Source organism: Carassius carassius, chromosome 30 (genome assembly GCF_963082965.1).
Source record: "Carassius carassius chromosome 30, fCarCar2.1, whole genome shotgun sequence".
Lineage (NCBI taxonomy): Eukaryota > Metazoa > Chordata > Actinopteri > Cypriniformes > Cyprinidae > Carassius > Carassius carassius.
In genome coordinates, this window is record NC_081784.1 from 20,088,984 (window position 1) to 20,110,091 (window position 21,108).

The 21,108-nt window shown below is 37.1% G+C and overlaps 1 protein-coding gene across 1 annotated transcript in view; it reads left to right on the plus strand.

Moving 5' to 3' along the window:
- The window catches only part of LOC132110854 (semaphorin-4G-like), a 35,559-nt gene extending 15,908 nt beyond the window's left edge, over nucleotides 1-19,651 (plus strand). The window contains exons 3-15 of the mRNA XM_059517875.1: nucleotides 5,991-6,139; nucleotides 7,125-7,187; nucleotides 7,263-7,361; nucleotides 7,471-7,564; nucleotides 7,679-7,792; nucleotides 8,489-8,643; nucleotides 12,095-12,270; nucleotides 15,733-15,880; nucleotides 16,545-16,767; nucleotides 16,870-16,985; nucleotides 17,105-17,259; nucleotides 17,789-17,850; nucleotides 18,309-19,651. Of these exons, the coding sequence (XP_059373858.1) occupies nucleotides 5,991-6,139; nucleotides 7,125-7,187; nucleotides 7,263-7,361; nucleotides 7,471-7,564; nucleotides 7,679-7,792; nucleotides 8,489-8,643; nucleotides 12,095-12,270; nucleotides 15,733-15,880; nucleotides 16,545-16,767; nucleotides 16,870-16,985; nucleotides 17,105-17,259; nucleotides 17,789-17,850; nucleotides 18,309-19,216 (2,462 nt within the window). The 3' untranslated portion in view covers nucleotides 19,217-19,651. The remainder of the gene's footprint in view (nucleotides 1-5,990; nucleotides 6,140-7,124; nucleotides 7,188-7,262; nucleotides 7,362-7,470; nucleotides 7,565-7,678; nucleotides 7,793-8,488; nucleotides 8,644-12,094; nucleotides 12,271-15,732; nucleotides 15,881-16,544; nucleotides 16,768-16,869; nucleotides 16,986-17,104; nucleotides 17,260-17,788; nucleotides 17,851-18,308) is intronic.
- Nucleotides 19,652-21,108: the final 1,457 nt, after the last annotated feature.

Genomic DNA, 21,108 nt, shown 5'->3' on the forward strand with positions numbered 1-21,108 from the left:
CCATATAGAGACCGAAAGGAATAATATTCAGAGTAATGGTTAAGTAATAGTTTTTTTTTTAATTGTTGATTTTTCTATTAATACTATACATGTCATTTTGTTCATGGGTCAAATCTTAGCTTCTTAATATTGTCAGGTTAAGGCAAGTCAGTTTGATTGGTGGAAATATTATTTATGCTATTTCCAGCCATCAAAGTACAGCTCTTATCTTGATTGAGGAAAGACAGAAATCTAGTGTTTGTGAAATGAAATTATAATTTCAAATCAGGAACAAAATCTGATAACAATAAGCTGTGTTTTTTAAGTTGGGCTCAAACCATGCAAACAAAATACATTTGTAGTTTTCTGTCTGTTTTATCTAATGCTAATGAACATTTAAAACAAACAGCCAAATGGCTCTCTTAAATATAAAAACTTGTTATCACCTAAAATGAATAACTATAGCGATAATTATATTAGCATCCACACTAATGAACAATAACATTCTGTTTTAAGCACTGTGGTTTTGTTATCTGTTGCTTTCAATGCTCAGACTCAAGTTAGGTGGATTCTAATTGGCTGTCAATGCTTTTTATTGTTCATCAGCTGAAAATCAGCTGATATCATTCCTTTGTCTCGTTTTTGTTATAGTTGTGTTGTGGACTTCACTATTCTTATGGAATTAGAGTGATTATTGTAACTTTGTACCTATAGTTTTTTCATTTTAGTTACCGACCTTGTTGTGAACGGCCTTAAAGTGATAGTTCAGGCAAAAATAGTAAAAAAGCAAGGATGGTCCCCAAAATAAAAATGTATCATCTTTCTTCATTTAACTAGCCTCAGGTGGTTTCAAGCCTGTATGAGTTTCTTTCTTCTGTTGAAATCCTGTTGATGATAGCCATCAACTTCCATAGTATGGGGGAAAGATGTTTCTCCAGTGACAACCATTCATAGTTAGTTGATGAGTGAGTTGAGTGTAAGTTTTGGATGTATTTAATGAAGATGATTGATTTGATCGTTAGTAATATAATTTGTTAGTTGTTAAGAGATGTAAGATCTCAGAGTAGGTTATCATTGCTAACCCAATAAACACACACTTAGACACAAAAACGTAAGAGAAAATGAATGGGACTGCTTGAGTGTTAGAAAGAGATTACTGAGCATGTGTGTGTGTTTGTGAGCAGGAAGCATTATTAAGGAAATGCAGACGTTTCTGAAACACTGCAGCGCTGTGTCAGCAGGGAGTCACAGGGCACCTTAATTATCTTCTTTTTCTGTTCATCTCTGTCTCTGGTACACTGTCCCTTTAGCTCACTCCCCTCTATCTCTCTGTAGCTATGTTTGTCAGCTCTGCTGTCATTTTAGTGCTCTGGGTCCTCAGCCAAATCTGGCTGTGCCTCATAACCTGTCCTGTTTCCACAATGCTGCCTACACGAGTGAGACGTGTGTCCTGTGGGCTGTGTTTGTTGATGATTTTCAGAATGTGGTGTTATTTTTGAAGTATGCATACCATACAGCACGTGTCGTGTGCACATCATCACAGTAGTGCGATACACAACAGATTATTGTACAAACAAGGAACCAGGAATGTTTGTTTGTGAATCAGCTCACCTTTGTGTTAAAAGGGCGTTCTACCTCCTACACTTATTATGGAATGAGTGATGACTGTCTTTTGCTACTAAGAGAAAATTATATGTTCAGACATACATATATATTAAACCTATAAAGAGCCAGTTAAACTTTTATATTTGTTTTATTATTTACTTTCCAATTTAGTTACTGTTTGCAAGCAGACAGCCTATGTCAAACTCAGACTCACTAGCATTCAAAAGTTTTGGGATGGGAATATTTTTTTTTCTTTTTGGGTTTTTATTTGATCAAAAACACAGTAAAACAGTAATATTGTTAAATATTTTTGAAATTTAAAATAAAATTTATATTTTAATATATTGTTACAATGTAATAATGTATTCCTGTGGTGGAAATGCTGAATTATCAGCAGTCATTACTTCAGTCTTCAGTGTCACATGATCCTCAATAAATTATTCTATGTGCTGATTTCCTGCTCAATAAATATTTCTTATTATTTATCAGTATTGAAAACAGTTTTGCTGCAAATTTTTTTACTTTTTTTCTTTTTAGAAAACTGTGATACAGTTTAATGCATCCTTGATGAATAAAAGTATTAATTACTTTGATAAAAAAAAAACTGTACTGACCCTTTTGAATGGTGGTGTAAAAGTGTAAAACAAAATCTTGTTTGGCAGAACAAAATAGTCATCATTAAACAAGCTAGGAAAAGAAGGAATATATATATATTTTTTATATATATATATATATATTGTGTATATATATATATATATATATATACAGTATATATATATATATATATACAATATATATATATATATATATATATATATATATATATATACATATATATACAATATATATATATATATATATATATATATACACAACCCGAATTCCGGAAAAGTTGGGACGTTTTTTACATTTTAATAAAATGAAAACTAAAAGACTTTCAAATCACATGAGCCAATATTTTATTCACAATAGAACATAGATAACATAGCAAATGTTTAAACTGAGAAAGTTTACAATTTTATGCACAAAATGAGCTCATTTCAATTTTGATTTCTGCTACAGGTCTCAAAATAGTTGGGACGGGGCATGTTTACCATGGTGTAGCATCTCCTTTTCTTTTCAAAACAGTTTGAAGACGTCTGGGCATTGAGGCTATGAGTTGCTGGAGTTTTGCTGTTGGAATTTGGTCCCATTCTTGCCTTATATAGATTTCCAGCTGCTGAAGAGTTCGTGGTCGTCTTTGACGTATTTTTCGTTTAATGATGCGCCAAATGTTCTCTATAGGTGAAAGATCTGGACTGCAGGCAGGCCAGGTTAGCACCCGGACTCTTCTACGACGAAGCCATGCTGTTGTTATAGCTGCAGTATGTGGTTTTGCATTGTCCTGCTGAAATAAACAAGGCCTTCCCTGAAATAGACGTTGTTTGGAGGGAAGCATATGTTGCTCTAAAACCTTTATATACCTTTCAGCATTCACAGAGCCTTCCAAAACATGCAAGCTGCCCATACCGTATGCACTTATGCACCCCCATACCATCAGAGATGCTGGCTTTTGAACTGAACGCTGATAACATGCTGGAAGGTCTCCCTCCTCTTTAGCCCGGAGGACACGGCGTCCGTGATTTCCAACAAGAATGTCAAATTTGGACTCGTCTGACCATAAAACACTATTCCACTTTGAAATAGTCCATTTTAAATGAGCCTTGGCCCACAGGACACGACGGCGCTTCTGGACCATGTTCACATATGGCTTCCTTTTTGCATGATAGAGCTTTAGTTGGCATCTGCTGATGGCACGGCGGATTGAGTTTACCGACAGTGGTTTCTGAAAGTATTCCTGGGCCCATTTAATAATGTCATTGACACAATCATGCCGATGAGTGATGCAGTGTCGTCTGAGAGCCCGAAGACCACGGGCATCCAATAAAGGTCTCCGGCCTTGTCCCTTACGCACAGAGATTTCTCCAGTTTCTCTGAATCTTTTGATGATGTTATGCACTGTAGATGATGAGATTTGCAAAGCCTTTGCAATTTGACGTTGAGGAACATTGTTTTTAAAGTTTTCCACAATTTTTTTACGTAGTCTTTCACAGATTGGAGAGCCTCTGCCCATCTTTACTTCTGAGAGACTCTGCTTCTCTAAGACAAAGCTTTTATAGCTAATCATGTTACAGACCTGATATCAATTAACTTAATTAATCACTAGATGTTCTCCCAGCTGAATCTTTTCAAAACTGCTTGCTTTTTTAGCCATTTGTTGCCCCCGTGCCAACTTTTTTGAGACCTGTAGCAGGCATTACATTTTAAATGAGCTAATTAAGTGGATAAAAGTGTAAAATTTCTCAGTTTAAACATTTGCTACGTTATCTATGTTCTATTGTGAATAAAATATTGGCTCATGTGATTTGAAATTCCTTTAGTTTTCATTTTATTAAAATTTAAAAAACGTCCCAACTTTTCCGGAATTCGGGTTGTATATATATATATATATATATATATATATATATATATATATATATATATGTAAGTAGTTTCAAAAGAGATGAGTTTTCAGCTGTCACTTGAAAATTGTCAGGGATTCAGCATTCCGATAGGGGTGGGAAGATCATTCCACCAGCCAGGAATGGTGAACGAGATGTTCTGGAAAGTGATTTTTAGCCTCTCTGTGATGGTACCATTAGGCGTCACACACCAGCGGATCTCAGACTTCTGGAGGGGATGTAGATTCGTAGTAGTGAGTGGAAGTAGGCAGGTGCTTGTATATTGGGACCCAGTGATGTTGTTTATTTGGAGAAGAGGAGGGGTCCAATAACTGATCCCTGAGGAACCCCAGTGACAAGTTGAGGTGCTTTGTAGATTCGTAATAGTGAGTGGAAGTAGGCGGGTGCTGAGCCTGTGGCTGTTCTATATGCAATCATCAATGTCTTGAACTTGATGCGAGCCGCAACTGGTAGCCAGTGCAAGGAGATAAAGAGAGGTGTAACATGGGCTCTTCTGGGCTTGTTGAAGACCAGTCATGCTGCTGCATTCTGAATCATTTAAAGTGGTTTGATTGTGCTTGATGGAAGTCCAGCCAGAAGAGAAATGCAGTAGTCCAGGCTAGAAATGACAAGGGCCTGGACAAGAAGTTGTGCAGCATGCTCCGTTAGAAAGGGCCTGATCTTTCTGATGTTGTGCAATGCAAAGATCGAGTGATGTGCCATGAGATTGTGTTACAAATGCAATCCAACAAACATAAAACAATTAATACTAAAACACCACTTTATAATATCAACAAATGTTAACAAAGCAACCCTTTGTTACTTTGGTAGAGAAAGGTCTGCTCTGAAATTCTACATAATAAGAGGCCACACATGATTCATTAAGGTCATGCAGGGAGTAATGGCAGCATGAGGTATATTGTCTTACCTCCTCTGCAGGACACCTTAGACACGAACCTGGAAACATAAAAACAACAGGCAGATTGAACCTTTAATAAGCCCTGTCTCCTTGGTTACTGTTGCTAGGCCTGACAAGCTTCCCCACTAGTTTGGCTGCAGTCAAACATGAAGAGAGATGAAGTCAATTACCTCAAGAATTAATAAATGTGACCCTGGACCATCTCGAAATTGAGATGTATACATAATCTGAAAGTTGAATAAATAAGCTTTACATTGATGTATGGTTTATTAGGATCAGACAATATTTGGCCGACATCTGGAAAATCTGGAATCTGAGGTTACAAAAAAAAAATCAAAATACTGAAAAAATTACCTTTGAAGTTGTCCAAATGAAGTTCTTAGCAATGCATATTACTAATCAAAAATTACGTTTTGATATATTTATGGTAGGAAATTTACAAAATATCTTCCTGGAACATGATCTTTACTTAATATCCTAATTATTTTTGTCATAAAAGAAAAATCGATAATTTTGACCCATACAATGTTTTTTTTTTTTTTGGCTATTGCTAAAAATATACCTCAGCGACTTAAGACTGGTTTTGTGGTCCAGGGTCACGAATAACATCTGGATGCATTTATATAAAGTAATTATTTTTTACAAAAAAAGAGTATACCATGTAAGGCTACTGAAACATAAAAACAAGTCGAAAAGTAAACTTAAGAATCAAGGCAATCACTTACATTAACTTGGAGCAAATGCAGGTATGTTTAGTAATGTTATTGATGTTTGTGAATGAGAGGGACACATAGTTTAATCCACAGCATCCACTTCTCAAGATTAATTTAAAGATTTGGAAAAGGGAAGCTGAAGTTGAATGTCTATAAATCAAACATGGACTCAGAGACACAGGAGAGAGCATCTCACATCTTCACAACACCAAGCACACAACCCACAGACCTTGTGTTTATGGATCCTTTTATGGATAAAATATTTCTTTAACTGGTCTGTCCTGTGTGTTTCAGGGCTGTTGGGCCTCAGGCGCTTCAGAGGCTCGACACTGAACTACAGTTTATTGCTGCTGGAGGAGGAGGCAGGCGTGCTGTACGTGGGAGCGAGAGGGGCTTTATATGCCCTGCAGGCTAGTGACATCTCCAGCAGCTCTCTGCAGACCGTATGTACTGAAAAACTGACTCCATTCCAGTGTTATGTGAATAATTTCACTGTTAGGTGTCATTTATTTTTGGTTTATGCATTTTTGAAAAATACAATGATGTACAATTTAAGAGGCCATCTAATGGACTCTTTTTGATTAAATGTGATAGTATGTAAAATATTTCTGTTTCAAATTAATGTTGTACCTTACTATTCATCTATGAATCCAGAAGTGTGATTTTTTTTTTCTTTGCACATACAGGTGCATCTCAAAAAATTAGAATGTTGTTGAAAAGTTCATTTATTTCAGTAATTCAACTCAAATTGTGAAACTTGTATATTAAATAAATTCAGTGCACACAGACTGAAGTAGTTTAGGTCTTTGGTTCTTTTAAATGTGATGATTTTGGCTCACATTTAACAAAAACTCACCAATTCACGATCTTAACAAATTAGAATATGGTGACATGCCAATCAGCTAATCAACTCAAAACACCTGCAAAGGTTTCCTGATCCTTCAAAATGGTCTATTAAATGATGTGTTGGTGTGCTTGACTGGCCAGCAAACTCACCAGACGTGAACCTCATAGAGAATCTTTTCCATGACACTCTAATTTATTGAGATTTATTGAGCATCTGTAGATTGGTGCTTTAACACTGCAAAGGAGAGCAAAAGTCACATTATGTGCTGCGGTATCCTAAAATTTATGCTTAAAATTTACACAAATAAAAAAAAATACACAAATATATTGTATTTAGATTTACCCTTTCTTTTTAAAGATCACTAAAGACCCTTTTTTATATAATTTGTAGTTTATTTCCTCCTAAGAATTCAGATTTTGTTTCAGTATTTTGTTCCAACTAGTATGAATAGTTAGTTAATGTAAGAATCGTTTACAAACTCCAGCTGGTACGATTTGGCACTGCAAACTGGAGCAGAAAGTTGCTGCGCCAGGAAAGCATTTTTACAAGTTTGACAGAAATTCTTGTTAATCTTGTGACAGATTGACTGGGAGGCATCAGATGATCAGAAGCAACAATGCTTGAACAAAGGGAAAGATAACAAGGTTAGTCCTGATCTCTATCTATTGTGTTATCATCTCACAGTTCACATACTGATGTACACGTCTTCCCCCTTACAGACAGAGTGCTACAACCACATACGATTCCTGCAGAGGTTCAACAGCACTCACTTGTTTACTTGTGGCACACATGCTTTCAGCCCACTGTGTGCATACATTGTAAGTAACTGGGATGGCTACTTTTTTATCCCTCTTAATGCAGAGAGATCTTACTTTAGGAGAACATTCATATGTAGGACTGTCTAAATAATTTTGATGTGTTTTCCAGAATGAGAGACATTTTAAGTTCTCGTCAGCCTTCGAGGAGGGTCGAGAGAAATGTCCATATGACCCCACCAAAGGCTACACTGGTCTGTTGATTGGTATGGCATCAATAAATCAATTAGCAATATACATTTCGCCCTTAGATTGTTTTATCATATGACATTAACAATATTAAAATCTTGAACTATATTTTGATGCTCTGTTACCTTAAGATCAGCAGATGTACACAGCATCTCAGTATGAGTTCCGGAGCTTTCCTGATATTCGGCGTAACTCTCCGAATCCCACACTGAGAACAGAAGAGGCTCCCACTCAATGGCTACAAGGTCGGTTATTACTAAAGTATTTGAGCCCACACCATCAACTTTACCATATGTTTGGATCTCTCGAGTCATAGTAGGTTAATATTATTTGGCCATTTCACATTACAGTGGCAACCTCAAGTATGAGACCACCAGTTAAACTTGGTGTTAAGTTGTAGGATTTAAACATTTTAAAACAAAGAAAAATCGAAAATATTGAAATGCTGTTTTTCTCTGAACACTCTATTAATCAAAGAATCCTGAAAAATGTATCAAAAGTTTCACAAAAATATTGATTAAATATTAACCATCACAACTGTTTTCACCATTGATAATAATAAGAAATGTGTCTTGAGCAGCAGATAAGCATTTTAGAATGATTTCTGAAAAATCATGTGACACTGAAGACTGGAGTAATGATGCTTAAAATTCATCTTTGCCATTACAATGATGGCACTGTAAAACATTAAAATAGAAAAGATTTATTTTAAATTGTTTTACTGTATTTTTGATTAAATAAATGCTGCCTTGGTGAGCATAAGAGACTTCTTTCAAAAACATTTCAAAGTCTTACCATCCTCAAAGTGTACTCACAGTTAGTATTATAAAATGGATATTTATTTTTAATCAACCATTTATTATTAAAATTTGTATTTTTTTTTACTTGTCTGTATTAGGACGTGACGTACTAATAGCAGTCTTCTGTCTTGTCCTGTACAGAGGCTGATTTTGTGGGCTCAGCGCTGGTGAGGGAGAGCGTCAGTAGCTCAGTGGGAGATGACGATAAGATTTACTTCTTCTTCACCGAGAAGAGTCAGGAGCTCAGTCCATACTTCAGTCACAGCAGAGTCGCACGGGTCGCTCGTGTGTGCAAGGTACGAGGCTAATCACTGTACCTGTTCTTTCTCACGAACATCTTAAAACTGTTTCATTAAAGTGTGAAAATTAGTGGGTATAAATCCAGACTGTGGTAACACATGCTTTGCATAGTAAAGTGGAACAAAAATAGTTAATATAATCCGGAAGCAATGAACAACAAAGATTTGATTAACTCCACAAAATGTGAACATTGCCTTTGCATTTGAGTTGTTCAGAGACAGCCATTGCCCTGCCCTGGAAAATAGCACACATACTTAAAAAATCCTCACCAATGTGATTTTTAACCTCTAAAGAAAGTTTCGTTCTTAGCATTGTAAGGGCTTTGCCCTCAAAACATTCGTTTATTTGAAGTGTGGTTTTCTACAGGTTTCCTAACAGGGTTTTACAGCAGCGTTGTTGCCAAGCATCTCTCTCTTAAACGGCTCCCTTCCCATGAGACTCGCCTCTCTGTCTCGCTTCTCAACCCATCCGTTTAGCTCTACACACTCAGATCCAAGTGCCAATTGAATATGTCTGCCTTTTCTAGACTGCTTCTCCACAGTGTGTATTTACCATCTGATGTTTTTGTGTGCGTTCAGTGTGTTGCTCAATGATCAGTGCGTGCAAGTGAATTCAACTTGTATGTTTCATAATTTGTCGAAGGCACAGAGCACTTTTTTGAGGTCTTAGAGGTCAGGATGTTGGATATTCACTGCAAAGGGCTTTGTGTTGTTGATAAGTGGTTTAATAGGGATTGTTTTCAAAGCATGTGCCTAATATTACACTAGCTACAAGCATGCGAGATGTAAATCGTAAGTGTATTTTGATTAAGCTGATATTATTGTGAAATTATCATTTAAAATGGCTTAATGGCTTTTTACTAAAATATAGTCTAGTACATATTATATACACTAAGTATATCAGCATCTAAGAAACATTTATAAATTGATACTTTAATGTAATAACGTTCATTTTAAAAAGATCAATATTGTAAATCAGTCAGACTTGTTTTATTTCACAGTTGTCCTGAACTTCCTAACTGTGATCAAATCTGTCAGAAGTTTGGGATTTTTTTTTTTAAAGAAGCCTGTTACACTCATCAAGGCTACATTTATTTGAGCCCAAAACAGTAATATTGTGAAATATTATTGCAATATAATTATCAAGGCTAAAAACAAGCTCATTCTGCGTAATATTTTTGAAGAAAACAATTCTTTTTTCAGAATCCTTTGATAAATAGAAAGAACCAAGCAAGCAGAAGAACAGCAATTATTTGAAATAGAAATCTTTTGTAATGATATAAATGCATTTACTGGCACTTTTAACAAACCAAATGCTTCCTTACTGGAAAAAATAATATTGATTAAAATAAATGCATGAAAGAAAGAAAGAAAGAAAAAAAATAAAAGAAATCTGACCCAAACTGATCCCAAATTTTTGGACCATAGTGTACATATTAGTAGGTTAGATAACAGACAGAATTTCATTATATTCCAGTGTATTTAGGCCAGTGCTGGTGAAGAGTGTGAAGCAGGCTGTATGGACTGAGGGTAAAATGTGTCAGTTTACACAGCAGGGTCACCTTAATGAGTAGATTATTGTTCATTATCCACATGCTAGAGGGATTGATAGTGTTAATCCCATTAATTGACACTGAGCTGAGGGAAAGCCATATTAAGCATAGTAACTTTGCTGTTGTCAGCAACAGTCTGTATGAAGTCTTAATAAAAGCATTATGTTACTTTATATTGAAGTAGGCTAAAAATCACTTGCAGTTTTTTTTTAAATATCCAAAAAGATCTGCAGTGGATTAATGTATCAGTGGCAATGCATTAAGCTTTGGTTTGATATCACCATACCTCTGCTTCTGAACATCACCGGCTGAGATGATGGCATCATAAATCAACATCCAAAAGCTAGTTTCCTTTTTCCCACACTGGAAATTAAAAACTAAGGACTGGGAAAACCAAGAATTGCTGTAATAAGCTTTGGGGTCTCGTCAAAGTCATTCTTCCATTAAGATTTATTCTCCTCTTGGGAGGCAGCATGGAAAATGGACTTTATCCCCCTGACGTGATGGGGTATTCCTTTACATACAAAAAACCCATCCAATTCAGTGCGTTTGCATTTCCTACAGTCACACTGATGATAATGTTAGCTGCCACCAGCCATGCCAAGAATCAGTTATCCATATTCAAAGTTATAAGCTATCTTCTACTACTGTTTTGTAATATTATCTTGAATTTTTCTAATAGTGTTGAATTAGGGCTGGGCAATATGGCGAAAATTGTCTTTCTCAATTTTTATGAGTTTTAACTAGACAACTTGAAAATGTACTTACAACATCTAGTTAAAAAAAAATTATATTCCAAGTGCACCACACATGAAGATGTCAACATGATAAACCAATCACTTGTTAAACATCATGCAGGAAAGACACATTAACTACAACTACATCTTGCACAAACTTGTCTTAAAAAATACAACAATACATAAATAATACAAGAAATTTTTTTTTTTTTAAATCTCAAAAGTCAAGGTAATTCAAATTCAAAATGACTGAATGTATTCCACCAGTAGACTATTATTAACTACAAATGTTCTGTAGATACAATGAACAGCAGTTTCTGCCTGATGTATGAAATATCATACATGCATACAGTAGTAGTAGCTCTTACAGGTTTTTATTCGATTGCGCTGCTTTTCCATTGTTTTTTCTGTGAAAACATGAATGCTTTTTACTGTTGCGCTCGTGTCTTTTGCAGCGTCTCATGCATGAAACAGCTTTCTAAAAACGCAACACTCAAGTTAAGTCAAGTCTTCCTGCATTTTTTCCTATTACACTGCCCGCGTCACATTTTGTCAACATATAAGCGCATTCTGTGAGAACGCCACCTAATGATGTTCTACTTATGGTCCTTCACTGAGCGCATACACGTGAGACATGCAGGTTGGATCATTGTTTTCTTTTTACTGTTATCATTCACACATTGTTAAAAGTGTCTAATTTTAATGTTTGGTAGTATTCAAAATCGCAATTACTCGATTTATAAAAAATTAAATTGAGGCAAAACATTGAACTGAATCAATCGATAAAATCTGAGAAATCGCCCAGCCCTATGTTGAATAGATATAGGCCTAATTGTTTTATATTTCCTTCACTACGTTCACCTAATGGTAAATATTTTAATTGTTTTATGTTTACTTTAACTGTTTGCTTTGATTTGTAAGGGGCTTTACATACCAAATGAATACAGTAGCCTACCATTAAAAATTTGCATTGGGACAATAAAATGTTTTTGAAAAAAGTCTCTTAATCGCACTTTTTACAATTTCTTTTAGTAAATAAATCTTACTGACCCCAAACTTTTGAACGGTAGTGTAAATGTTAGTAAAATTTTCAGAAAGGCATCTGCTGTTGCATCTCATGAATTTCTTCCAGCTGTTTTCTGTGGTTTCATCTTGTAGAGAGACAGAGGGGGTCTCCTCACACTGCAGAAGAAGTGGACCTCTTTCCTGAAGGCCCGTCTGGTGTGTTCTTTACCTGACTATGAGTTTCACTTCAACGTGTTGCGGAGTGTGTTTTTTCTGGAGGGCTCCGGCTCTAAGGACTCTGTTTTCTATGGCATATTTGGTCTGGAATGGTAAGATCTCTTTTGTACTATCCTTTTTGCATAATTGCCTATTTATCTATTTGCAATTGTGTTTGGATTTCATTGTGGGTGTCAATTACTTTAGTTATCTGTATTGATGAAAGTCACCTTTCTGGTTCTCCAGAAAGGAGACCATCTTTCTTAAAAGATCCTGGCAGTTGTTTGTGAAAGTGTTGTGCTGCCATGTTTTCAAGGTGGCATGCAAATGACACCTCAGTCGATAGCTGTTAAAGGATTCTGCCAGGGAGCGTCATGTCTTTGCTGGGACTGGAGGGTTTGTTGAAATGGATTTTGTCTATTAGTAAGTTCACCTGTCAACCCTGGCTTGCTCTGGCCATTTACATCAAATGATGTGGCAGCATTTACAGTCCACCAGCATCATCAGAATGAAAATCACTGACACGTCCTCTTGCTGCCTGGAGCACAAAGCCTGTTTTATTCATAAGCAGGTCACGTTCTCTCAGGAGATCAGAGAATTTGTTCTGCACACGTATAAAGATGCCCATGAGCCTAGCTTTGACTAGTCATTGATAAAACTGTAATGTTGTACTTAGAAATGAGGCCCTCAAGCTTCAGTTTTGGTCAGCATGACAGTGGGGTAATTTCTTTTTATTCAATTGTTTCCTTTCACCCATTTCTTCAGAGCTAAACTGGTTATAACACATAGGTCACACACGCTTTACGTCTGCCGCTTTGACATGACAGTCTTGACGCCCTGCTGAAACCAGAGGGGTGGTTTTGATGAGCTGTCAAAACCAATAAATCTGTGGGCTGCCTGAGGTCGGTGCAAACCACAAATATATGCGTAAGAGTGATGAATGACAGGACTGGCAGGTCTATAATGTGTGCTATGTTAGAAAATAATTAAGAGGCAGAAGGCGAGAGAGCAAGACAAGGAGAGACAAATCAAATGAGAATGAGTGCGTCAGCTGAGCTGTGATGACTTGAGCACACTGACCTCTAACAGGGTAAGGTTGAACGACTGTGGTGTCAACATGTCATCGGTTTGGGTGTAAAGTTTACTTTGACATTGGTGTTTGTTTTCCTGTGTATTAGGCAATCCCGAATCAGACATGGAATCTGCAATAAAAGACCTTTTCTCTTAAAGGAATATTTCTCACAAATTAGAAATTTCAATCATACATTATCCACTAATGTTTATTTATTTATTTTTTTAATAGTAAAATTAGTTATTTAATTGAATTTTAAATCTGCTCTTCTACATAAAAAAATTAATGACACATGAGGCTCCATAAAAATGTATTGTGTGTTTATAAAAATGGTTACACCTACAGAATATGAAATAATATTTATACAATATATGATGCCAATATCTAATTAATATATGTCAATAAAACTATAATGTGTGGCATTGTAATCTTCTAACTCATTGCAATTTTGATAAAAATAACGATACACAGATGACATGTTCAAATTAGCAGAATTGGCAACAATTTAAATTGCAAAGTAGTAAGACATTGTACAGTGTTAAAGGGGTCATATGACATTGCTAAAAAAACAAAAAAAAAACATTATTTTGTGTATTGTACACACAAAACAAACCAGCAAAGACCAGAGGCAAATGAGCACAATATAAAGGGAGCAGAGCAAACAAGGATCAGGTGAACACAATTGGACAAACAAGGAGTAAACAAGGGGGTGTGGTGATTGAAAACGAAGAGGAGTACATGGCCAACACAAAGAAAGATACAGCCATGTTCTCAGGCAAAAAACAAAGAAACATTAAACAAAGATAGGACAGACAAGACTGTCAGGGCAGGATCCTGACAGTGGGGACATAATTACGGATTAAAATGACTTCTACTATCTTTTTACGCATTGCATTACATTGCACCGTGTAAACATAAAACCATGTCTGCATTTGTGATCGGAGAAATGACAAACAAGAGGTGCTACTCTACACTGCTCAAAACTCACATTTGAATCGTCAGTGGGAAATTTTTTAAATATGAAAACTTATTAATCCCAGATTCAGGAAACAGTCCTCCGTAAAATGCGCTGCACACATCTGAATATTTGGGTTGAACTGTTCAGGAACAGTGTTGTGTCCTCTTTTGGAAGACCAAACAAAGTATTTTCGCTTTCGCAATGAAACACAGCACAGCAACAACAATACTACAGCGAGAATAAAAGTTATGCCTTCTTTCTTTGCGTAAACATTAGGGCGGCGTTATACAAACCTTCCCGCACAGTGATGTAGACTTGGGGGCGTGTTTAAAGAAGGTGTTTTAGGAAGGCGTGGATGAGTCAACTTTTATAAGTTGTAAGTCTTTGCAACTTTACAGATCTTGTTTATGCACCAAGAGCTTGTAACACTCCAAAGAGAAAGGAAATCTTGAAATCGTATCATATGACCCCTTTAAAGAGCATAAGATATATTGGCTGCTTTCCCACTATCTCCGACATTCATGTACGATTGTCTCATTCCAACCCCTAGTGGCAGTCGCACAAATCTTTCAATTGGTTGTGAAGCAGCCGTTACCCTCCGGTTATTTGCAATGGTAAAATTAATGAATAACGAATGTATGAAAATATCCAGACATAACATAGAAGGTTTTCTATGGCTGAACAAATTAAATGATTATGTAATTATTATAAAATAATTAGGCGGCCTGCTAATTACAAAGACCGCAGCCTCTAGTATCAGTCACCAGTGTGCCTCTTGAGGGTTACCTGCACAGCTCAAATTAGCTAATCTCAGTTACACACCCAAAGTTCAAATTTGTGAAAAGACGGCTTAATGACCCAACACTTAGGTACCAGTTGAACATATTGTTGAGCCCTACATACAAAAACTGACATTTTTATTTTACAGACATTTTTATTTTGTTTCAAATGAGACTGGGTGAGTAGATGGTGGCAGAATTTCTAGTTTAACTATTCCATTAAACTACTACTAAAAGCATCCTCCCCCTTCATTGCTGTTTTTTCCCTACAGTCACTTTTAATAAGTGCCCCTTCCTCTTTTTTCACTAGGTTGTACTCATCACTTGAGGAGCTTTGTCTATGTTCCTGTCTCGCCCCCTTCACCCACTCACTGTCATCCCTCACCTCTCTCACACACTTTTTGATAAATTTATAATCTATTTTTCGTGTTTCCATGGTTACACAGTGGGCTTTTGAGGGTTTTATGCCAGCATGCTAAGACCTTGAGAAACAATGAACACAGTACAGACTGAGAGGTTCTTCGGTTAATAAACCCAAGCATACAAACTGGAAACTGGATCAACCACAAAGCGCTCACACCTAGGCTGATTCACCATTTTCATGAATGCACCTTCTATTCACAAATGTTCTTTGTGCTACCTTGAAATATATCTTAAAGAAATGGCTGAATGTTGGTGGCTCAGGGTTTTACCTGACATCATGTAGTGTTGGATTTCTCCCCTTTGTACTGATTTGAAAGAGTACTAATCAGTGCTTCTTTTTCAGGAAAAACGTAAAGGCGTCTGCTATCTGCCAGTACTCGGTTTTGGATATCCAGTGGGCCTTTGAAGGTCCTTACATAGAAAACAAAGAGGACTCCAGCTCCAAATGGACCCAGTACACAGGGAAGGTGCCAGAACCACGACCTGGCTCGGTACGGCCAACAGTAGCTATACTGGATTACAGTAACCCTGATCCCCTGTTTCATCTTACACTGGCCTGATTATCCTCATCTATGAAACACTGCCTTCTTGCTGACTGTGATGGGGAAGCGCAGGTAGAGCGCAGATTTAATTTCATCCAGAAATCAGACGCTGATGAGCAATTTTATGGAATGCACATGGAGAAAAGGGGCTTATTTCATCAAAGTGCTTTGCCATGGGGATTAGTAGCAGGCAGAAAATCTTTGCTGATTGGCTGCATTATGAATTTTGAATCTGTGATATTGCTAATGAGCAAGTCTGTATGTGAGTGAGCAGCTTTAATTGCCATTTGGAAGTTCTCAGAAATTTTAAGGATTTTGTTTTTTTCCAGTCTATTTTGCGTTTTTGAAAAATAAGCTTTTCTTCTGTAGTGCTTAAACAGTGTCAGATAATTGAAATTGTCAATTTCCCATCAACAGACCGAGAATAGCTCAGTGTCCTATATTCTCAACAGGGTCTTGGAAATCAGTGGGCAATTCCAGTGTGTCAGAAGAAGGGAGAATTTCAGACCCTGAATTGTTTGTCTGCTATCCTTTCAAGGCTGTGAAAATATGGCAAGATGTATATGCTATTGTCAGAAAGTAATATTACCTTGCTCATTCCATTTCTCTTCAGTGCATCACAGATGATCTTAGAGCAAAAGGCATCAACTCATCCATTAACCTGCCAGACGATGTACTTCACTTTGTCCGTCGCCATCCACTCATGTACAGACAGATCCTTCCTCAAGAACAGCGCCCTCTGCTGTTTAGGAGGAATGTGGACTACACCAAAATTGCTGTACACAGAGTTACTGGTCTAGATGGTCAGATATACCATTTACTCTTTATTGGGACAGGTAATGTATGTTACAGTGACCTTTCTTTAACTCTTATCTATCAAGCACTTGGTGGTATTATTGAATGCAGCTGTGTTCTGAGTTCTTTTGATGTTCCTTCAGACGAAGGATGGCTGCTAAGGGCTGTGAAGGTTGTTGGTAAGCTGCACATCATTGAGGAGCTGCAGCTGTTTGAGGAACCCCAGCCAGTAGAAAGTATAGTCATCTCTGAGAAACAGGTGAGAAATGAGTCTCCAAGTCTCCAAATCCATTACATTCTGTTTGAACTGATATGAGTATGACTTGATTTTATGTACAGCCCACAATGTGAATCTTACTTCCCTCTTGAACCTTTCAGATGAGTGTGTATGTGGGTTCGCCCACGTCAGTGGTGCAGTTGCCCTTGTCCACATGCAGCAGATACTCCTCGTGCTTTGACTGTGTGATGGCGCGTGATCCCCTCTGTGCCTGGGATGGACTGGAGTGTGCGGAGATTACATCACACAACAGAAGGTATGAGTGCATGGTCATGAATACTAGGTACTTCTGCTGTTCGTTCTTAACTTTTTAATTAATTTTATCCATGTCATGGAACCACCAACTAGTGGATCTTGGATACGTGTCTAGCCCAGAGCTGGTGAACTCTGATACACTGATACATAAATATACTGATACCATTTTGGTTGTCAAGACACTTTTTTTTTTTGCTGCATGAGTTGAAATATATTTTTTAATTGTGCATGCTTATTTACCATATTTTTTACATTGAATGACCTTTGCCTCCATAATGCTCATTTAAGTGTAATCTTTAGCAAATCTTAAAATTAATATTTATTTTTCATACTGATGTTATAATGTTGTGATACCTAAATTCACTCATAAAATTCTGTTTTAATTTTTTATGTTTTATTTTTTATTAAGGCAATCAGTCTTTTATTAGCTGTCAGCCATAATATGGAAATAATCTGTCAAGTATTTATTGGTATTGGTCAAAATTTTAATATCAGTGCATAATAATAATAAAAATAACTTCTGTTTACAGAGCCAATCTGACACAAGATATTCTGAATGGAAACCAGGGCTGTGATGAATCAACAGCAGATGGTATGAGAAATAATTCTTATGATAGTCAGTGCTGATGTGATGATTCAGTGTTGTTTTAGTATACAGTGTTATTTATATACTTTTATAGTGTTTAATCATATTTGGAATTAGCTTTCATTTAAATATTTTCAACTTTCATTTTAAATTTAGGTGTAGGTTTTAGTCATGTTTTTATATGCTTTTGCCATTATTTTAATATTTCTATTTAGCTTTAATTGAGTTTTATTTTCATATTAATAATTTTAGCTCCTAAACTTTTGAGTTAGTTGCCAAGGCTAAGTTGCCAAGTGTTTTAGCAATTTAAAGTTTTTATCCTATGCCGCCTTCATTTTATTTTTAATTTAATTTTGGAGTGTCCAATGCATCACTGTTACTGCAGTAATGTGATCAAGTTAATTAACCCTAAATTGTTCCAGTGTCATTATAACTGATGTGTGTGTGCTGTTGCTCTGTCATAGACCGAGTGTTACACCGCTCTCGCTCTGTGATGGCGGGTGATGACGTGCTGCTTCAATGTGAGCTCAGCTCCAATCTGGCAACCCCTGAGTGGATGCTGAATGGACAGGAACTGCCAGGTTATGGACTGGACTCTGGTTACCGTATCGGCACTGACGGTCTCCTGGTCATCGAGGCACAGCCTTCCCAGAGCGGCAACTACTGCTGCTTTGCCCTGGAGAATGGTGTCCATGTTCCTGTGGTGATCTACAGCTTGACAGTTCGCAAGGAGCTTCCCGCACCTCCTCCTGTTGAGCCAACACGGCAACGGTTGACCACAGCGATCTACTGGACCATTCAGTCTTCCAAAAGTGACTCCCCGGATGACTCCCATCCAACCCCAATGTCTCCTCGCTTCGAGTTCCTATCTGTGAGGAACATGGAGGCCATGTACCTCTCCCTAATCACAATTCTAGGAGGCCTGTGTTTTGTTCTAACAGTCATCCTGATTTATATGGGATTCTGTTTGCAAGGACGGAGGGGTAAATACTCTTTACGGGCTGCAGCTCGTGCCGAAAGAAAGCAAGGTGCCCACATGGAGCTGAAGACCATCTCCAGCCACTGCAATGGGAAATCGGATGATGGTCTGCTGCAGATCGTCCCTGGAGAAGCAACAATGTCACCCAACAAAGAGCTTCCTCCTGCTCCACCTCCCCCACCGCCTCCAGAATCAGAGTACGTCAATGGATTCTCTGCCACTTTACCAAGCGTCTTACGCAAGATGAATGGCAACAGCTATGTGTTGTTGAGAGAGACAGATGGAGACACCACGTCTCCACTCTATTACTCCTTCACAGAGGAGCTCAACAGGATACTGGAGAAGAGGAAGCACACGCAGCTGTGTAGTAAACCTGATGAGAGCTCGGTGTGAAATCAGCCTACCCTGTGGAGATGCGTTTGAACACTGAAGTATTCAAGGGCAGTGTCATCATATAATACCCCTTCTTCACCCAGACTAACTTTAACGAGATTCTAATGAGTAGCTACAGCTGCTTTTATTGGAAGATAAACAAAGCATTGGTATTCCTCTAAAAGGAGCACGCTCCCTCTCCGTTTACATTTCAGATGTAGAGCTTGTGACTTTCAACAGACTGAGGAAAGCCTACTGATCACAAATAGCAAAGAAGAGACACATACAATGGAAATTCTACCTCAGCAAATGGTATCGCACAGCTTTTGGCTTGTTTCAGCATGCTTGATTTAAATTCAAGAACAAAAGAGCCCATCCGGGGGAATCAAGTAAATGATTCAGTTACACACTGGTACTGGAAGAAACATTTATAAGAGAGCATTGTAAAAAAGCAACAAGATGGAGCAAAGCGTGTGAAAACTTTAGCGCCATCAAACACTGAATGTCTTTGATATGCCTTTTATTTTAATATTTTCTAATTTATGCCAACACTGACCATATCAGTAACAGCTTGTATTAATAATCACAATTAAAAAGAGCAGGGATAACAGACTTTAAAAACAATTAGAAATGCGCTTGATGGTACTAATAGTGTAAATATGGCATTTATTGATTGTTTCACAGGAGTGGGAACCCAGGAAGATGATAGTATTAACCACTGAGATGCACTTTATGGACCGGTAGCATTTGTTTCCCATGAAGTTGTGCTTATTGTGAAAGATCTGGAGAAGACGGAATGGATTACAAGGATGGGAACATTGAGAAATATGTGAGAGAGACAATTTGAATTGACTCTGAATTGAAACTGCTGTGAGAGGGAAGACTAAGTATCTGTTTAACACTGAGGAATGGACCCCTAAATGTGTCTGGATTTGTTTGACTTAAGATCTGTTATGTCTCAGATCTGTATGTCTGTTGTATTATACTAAGTCCACATGCACAAGAATGATCATGATTCCTTGTCAGAATCCTTCATCAGAATTCCGAGGTCATTGGCTGCTAGGTTTCCATGGCAACCGCAGAGGTGATGCTGACCTTCTCAGATTATCCTTTTGACATGACCAGTTTTTGCCACACAGGTCTCATAGTTTTAACAGGAATTAGCGAATTCGAACGACATCATGAAATTAGGCTTCTGTTGCCAGTAAATAAACTAAATTCAATTCTAGTCGGGACATGATGAACAATGAGTATTGTAACATGGTGATATTGGGGGGTTTAATTATCCCCTACACTTCCAGTAAGTCCATTAAACTGTTGTGTAAATGTTCGTCCTGGAACTGCTCCAACTGCTCAAACTGCCCACACATGCGTGCAATAACATTTTGGCGTATCTCCCACTATACTTTAGGGGAGCGAAGCACCTGGTTCTGTCTGTTTAGATCAGAATATGCAGATTGCAATGGAGCCGAGTGGAGAACATTAAGGCCACATGTTCAGAACAGAGCTAAGATGAGCACTGCTGATAGTGTAGTTTGCTCTCTCTCTCTAGTGCTTCATGTTCAGACTTACTGTTTTTGGAGCTGGACTTACTTTTTCACTTTCTGGTTTTTTTTTCTTAAAAAATTCAAGATGTCGTTATTTAAATATTTATCCTCATGCCATTGCAAAGTTGTATATTGTTATTTTTACACAGAAGAAATATTTAAGTATCTTTCCGTGGCTCTTTCTATGCAATTCAACTTTATAGTGACTAAAAAGGATAAAATGAACTTGCAAAAAATATTATAAATAATAATAATATAAAAAATAAGTTTTTCTTCCTCAAAATATGTGTCTTGTTTTCCAGTAAAAATATCTAAACATTCTTAAATGAAGAAAGATTTACTAGAAAATCGAAATGACATAAAATT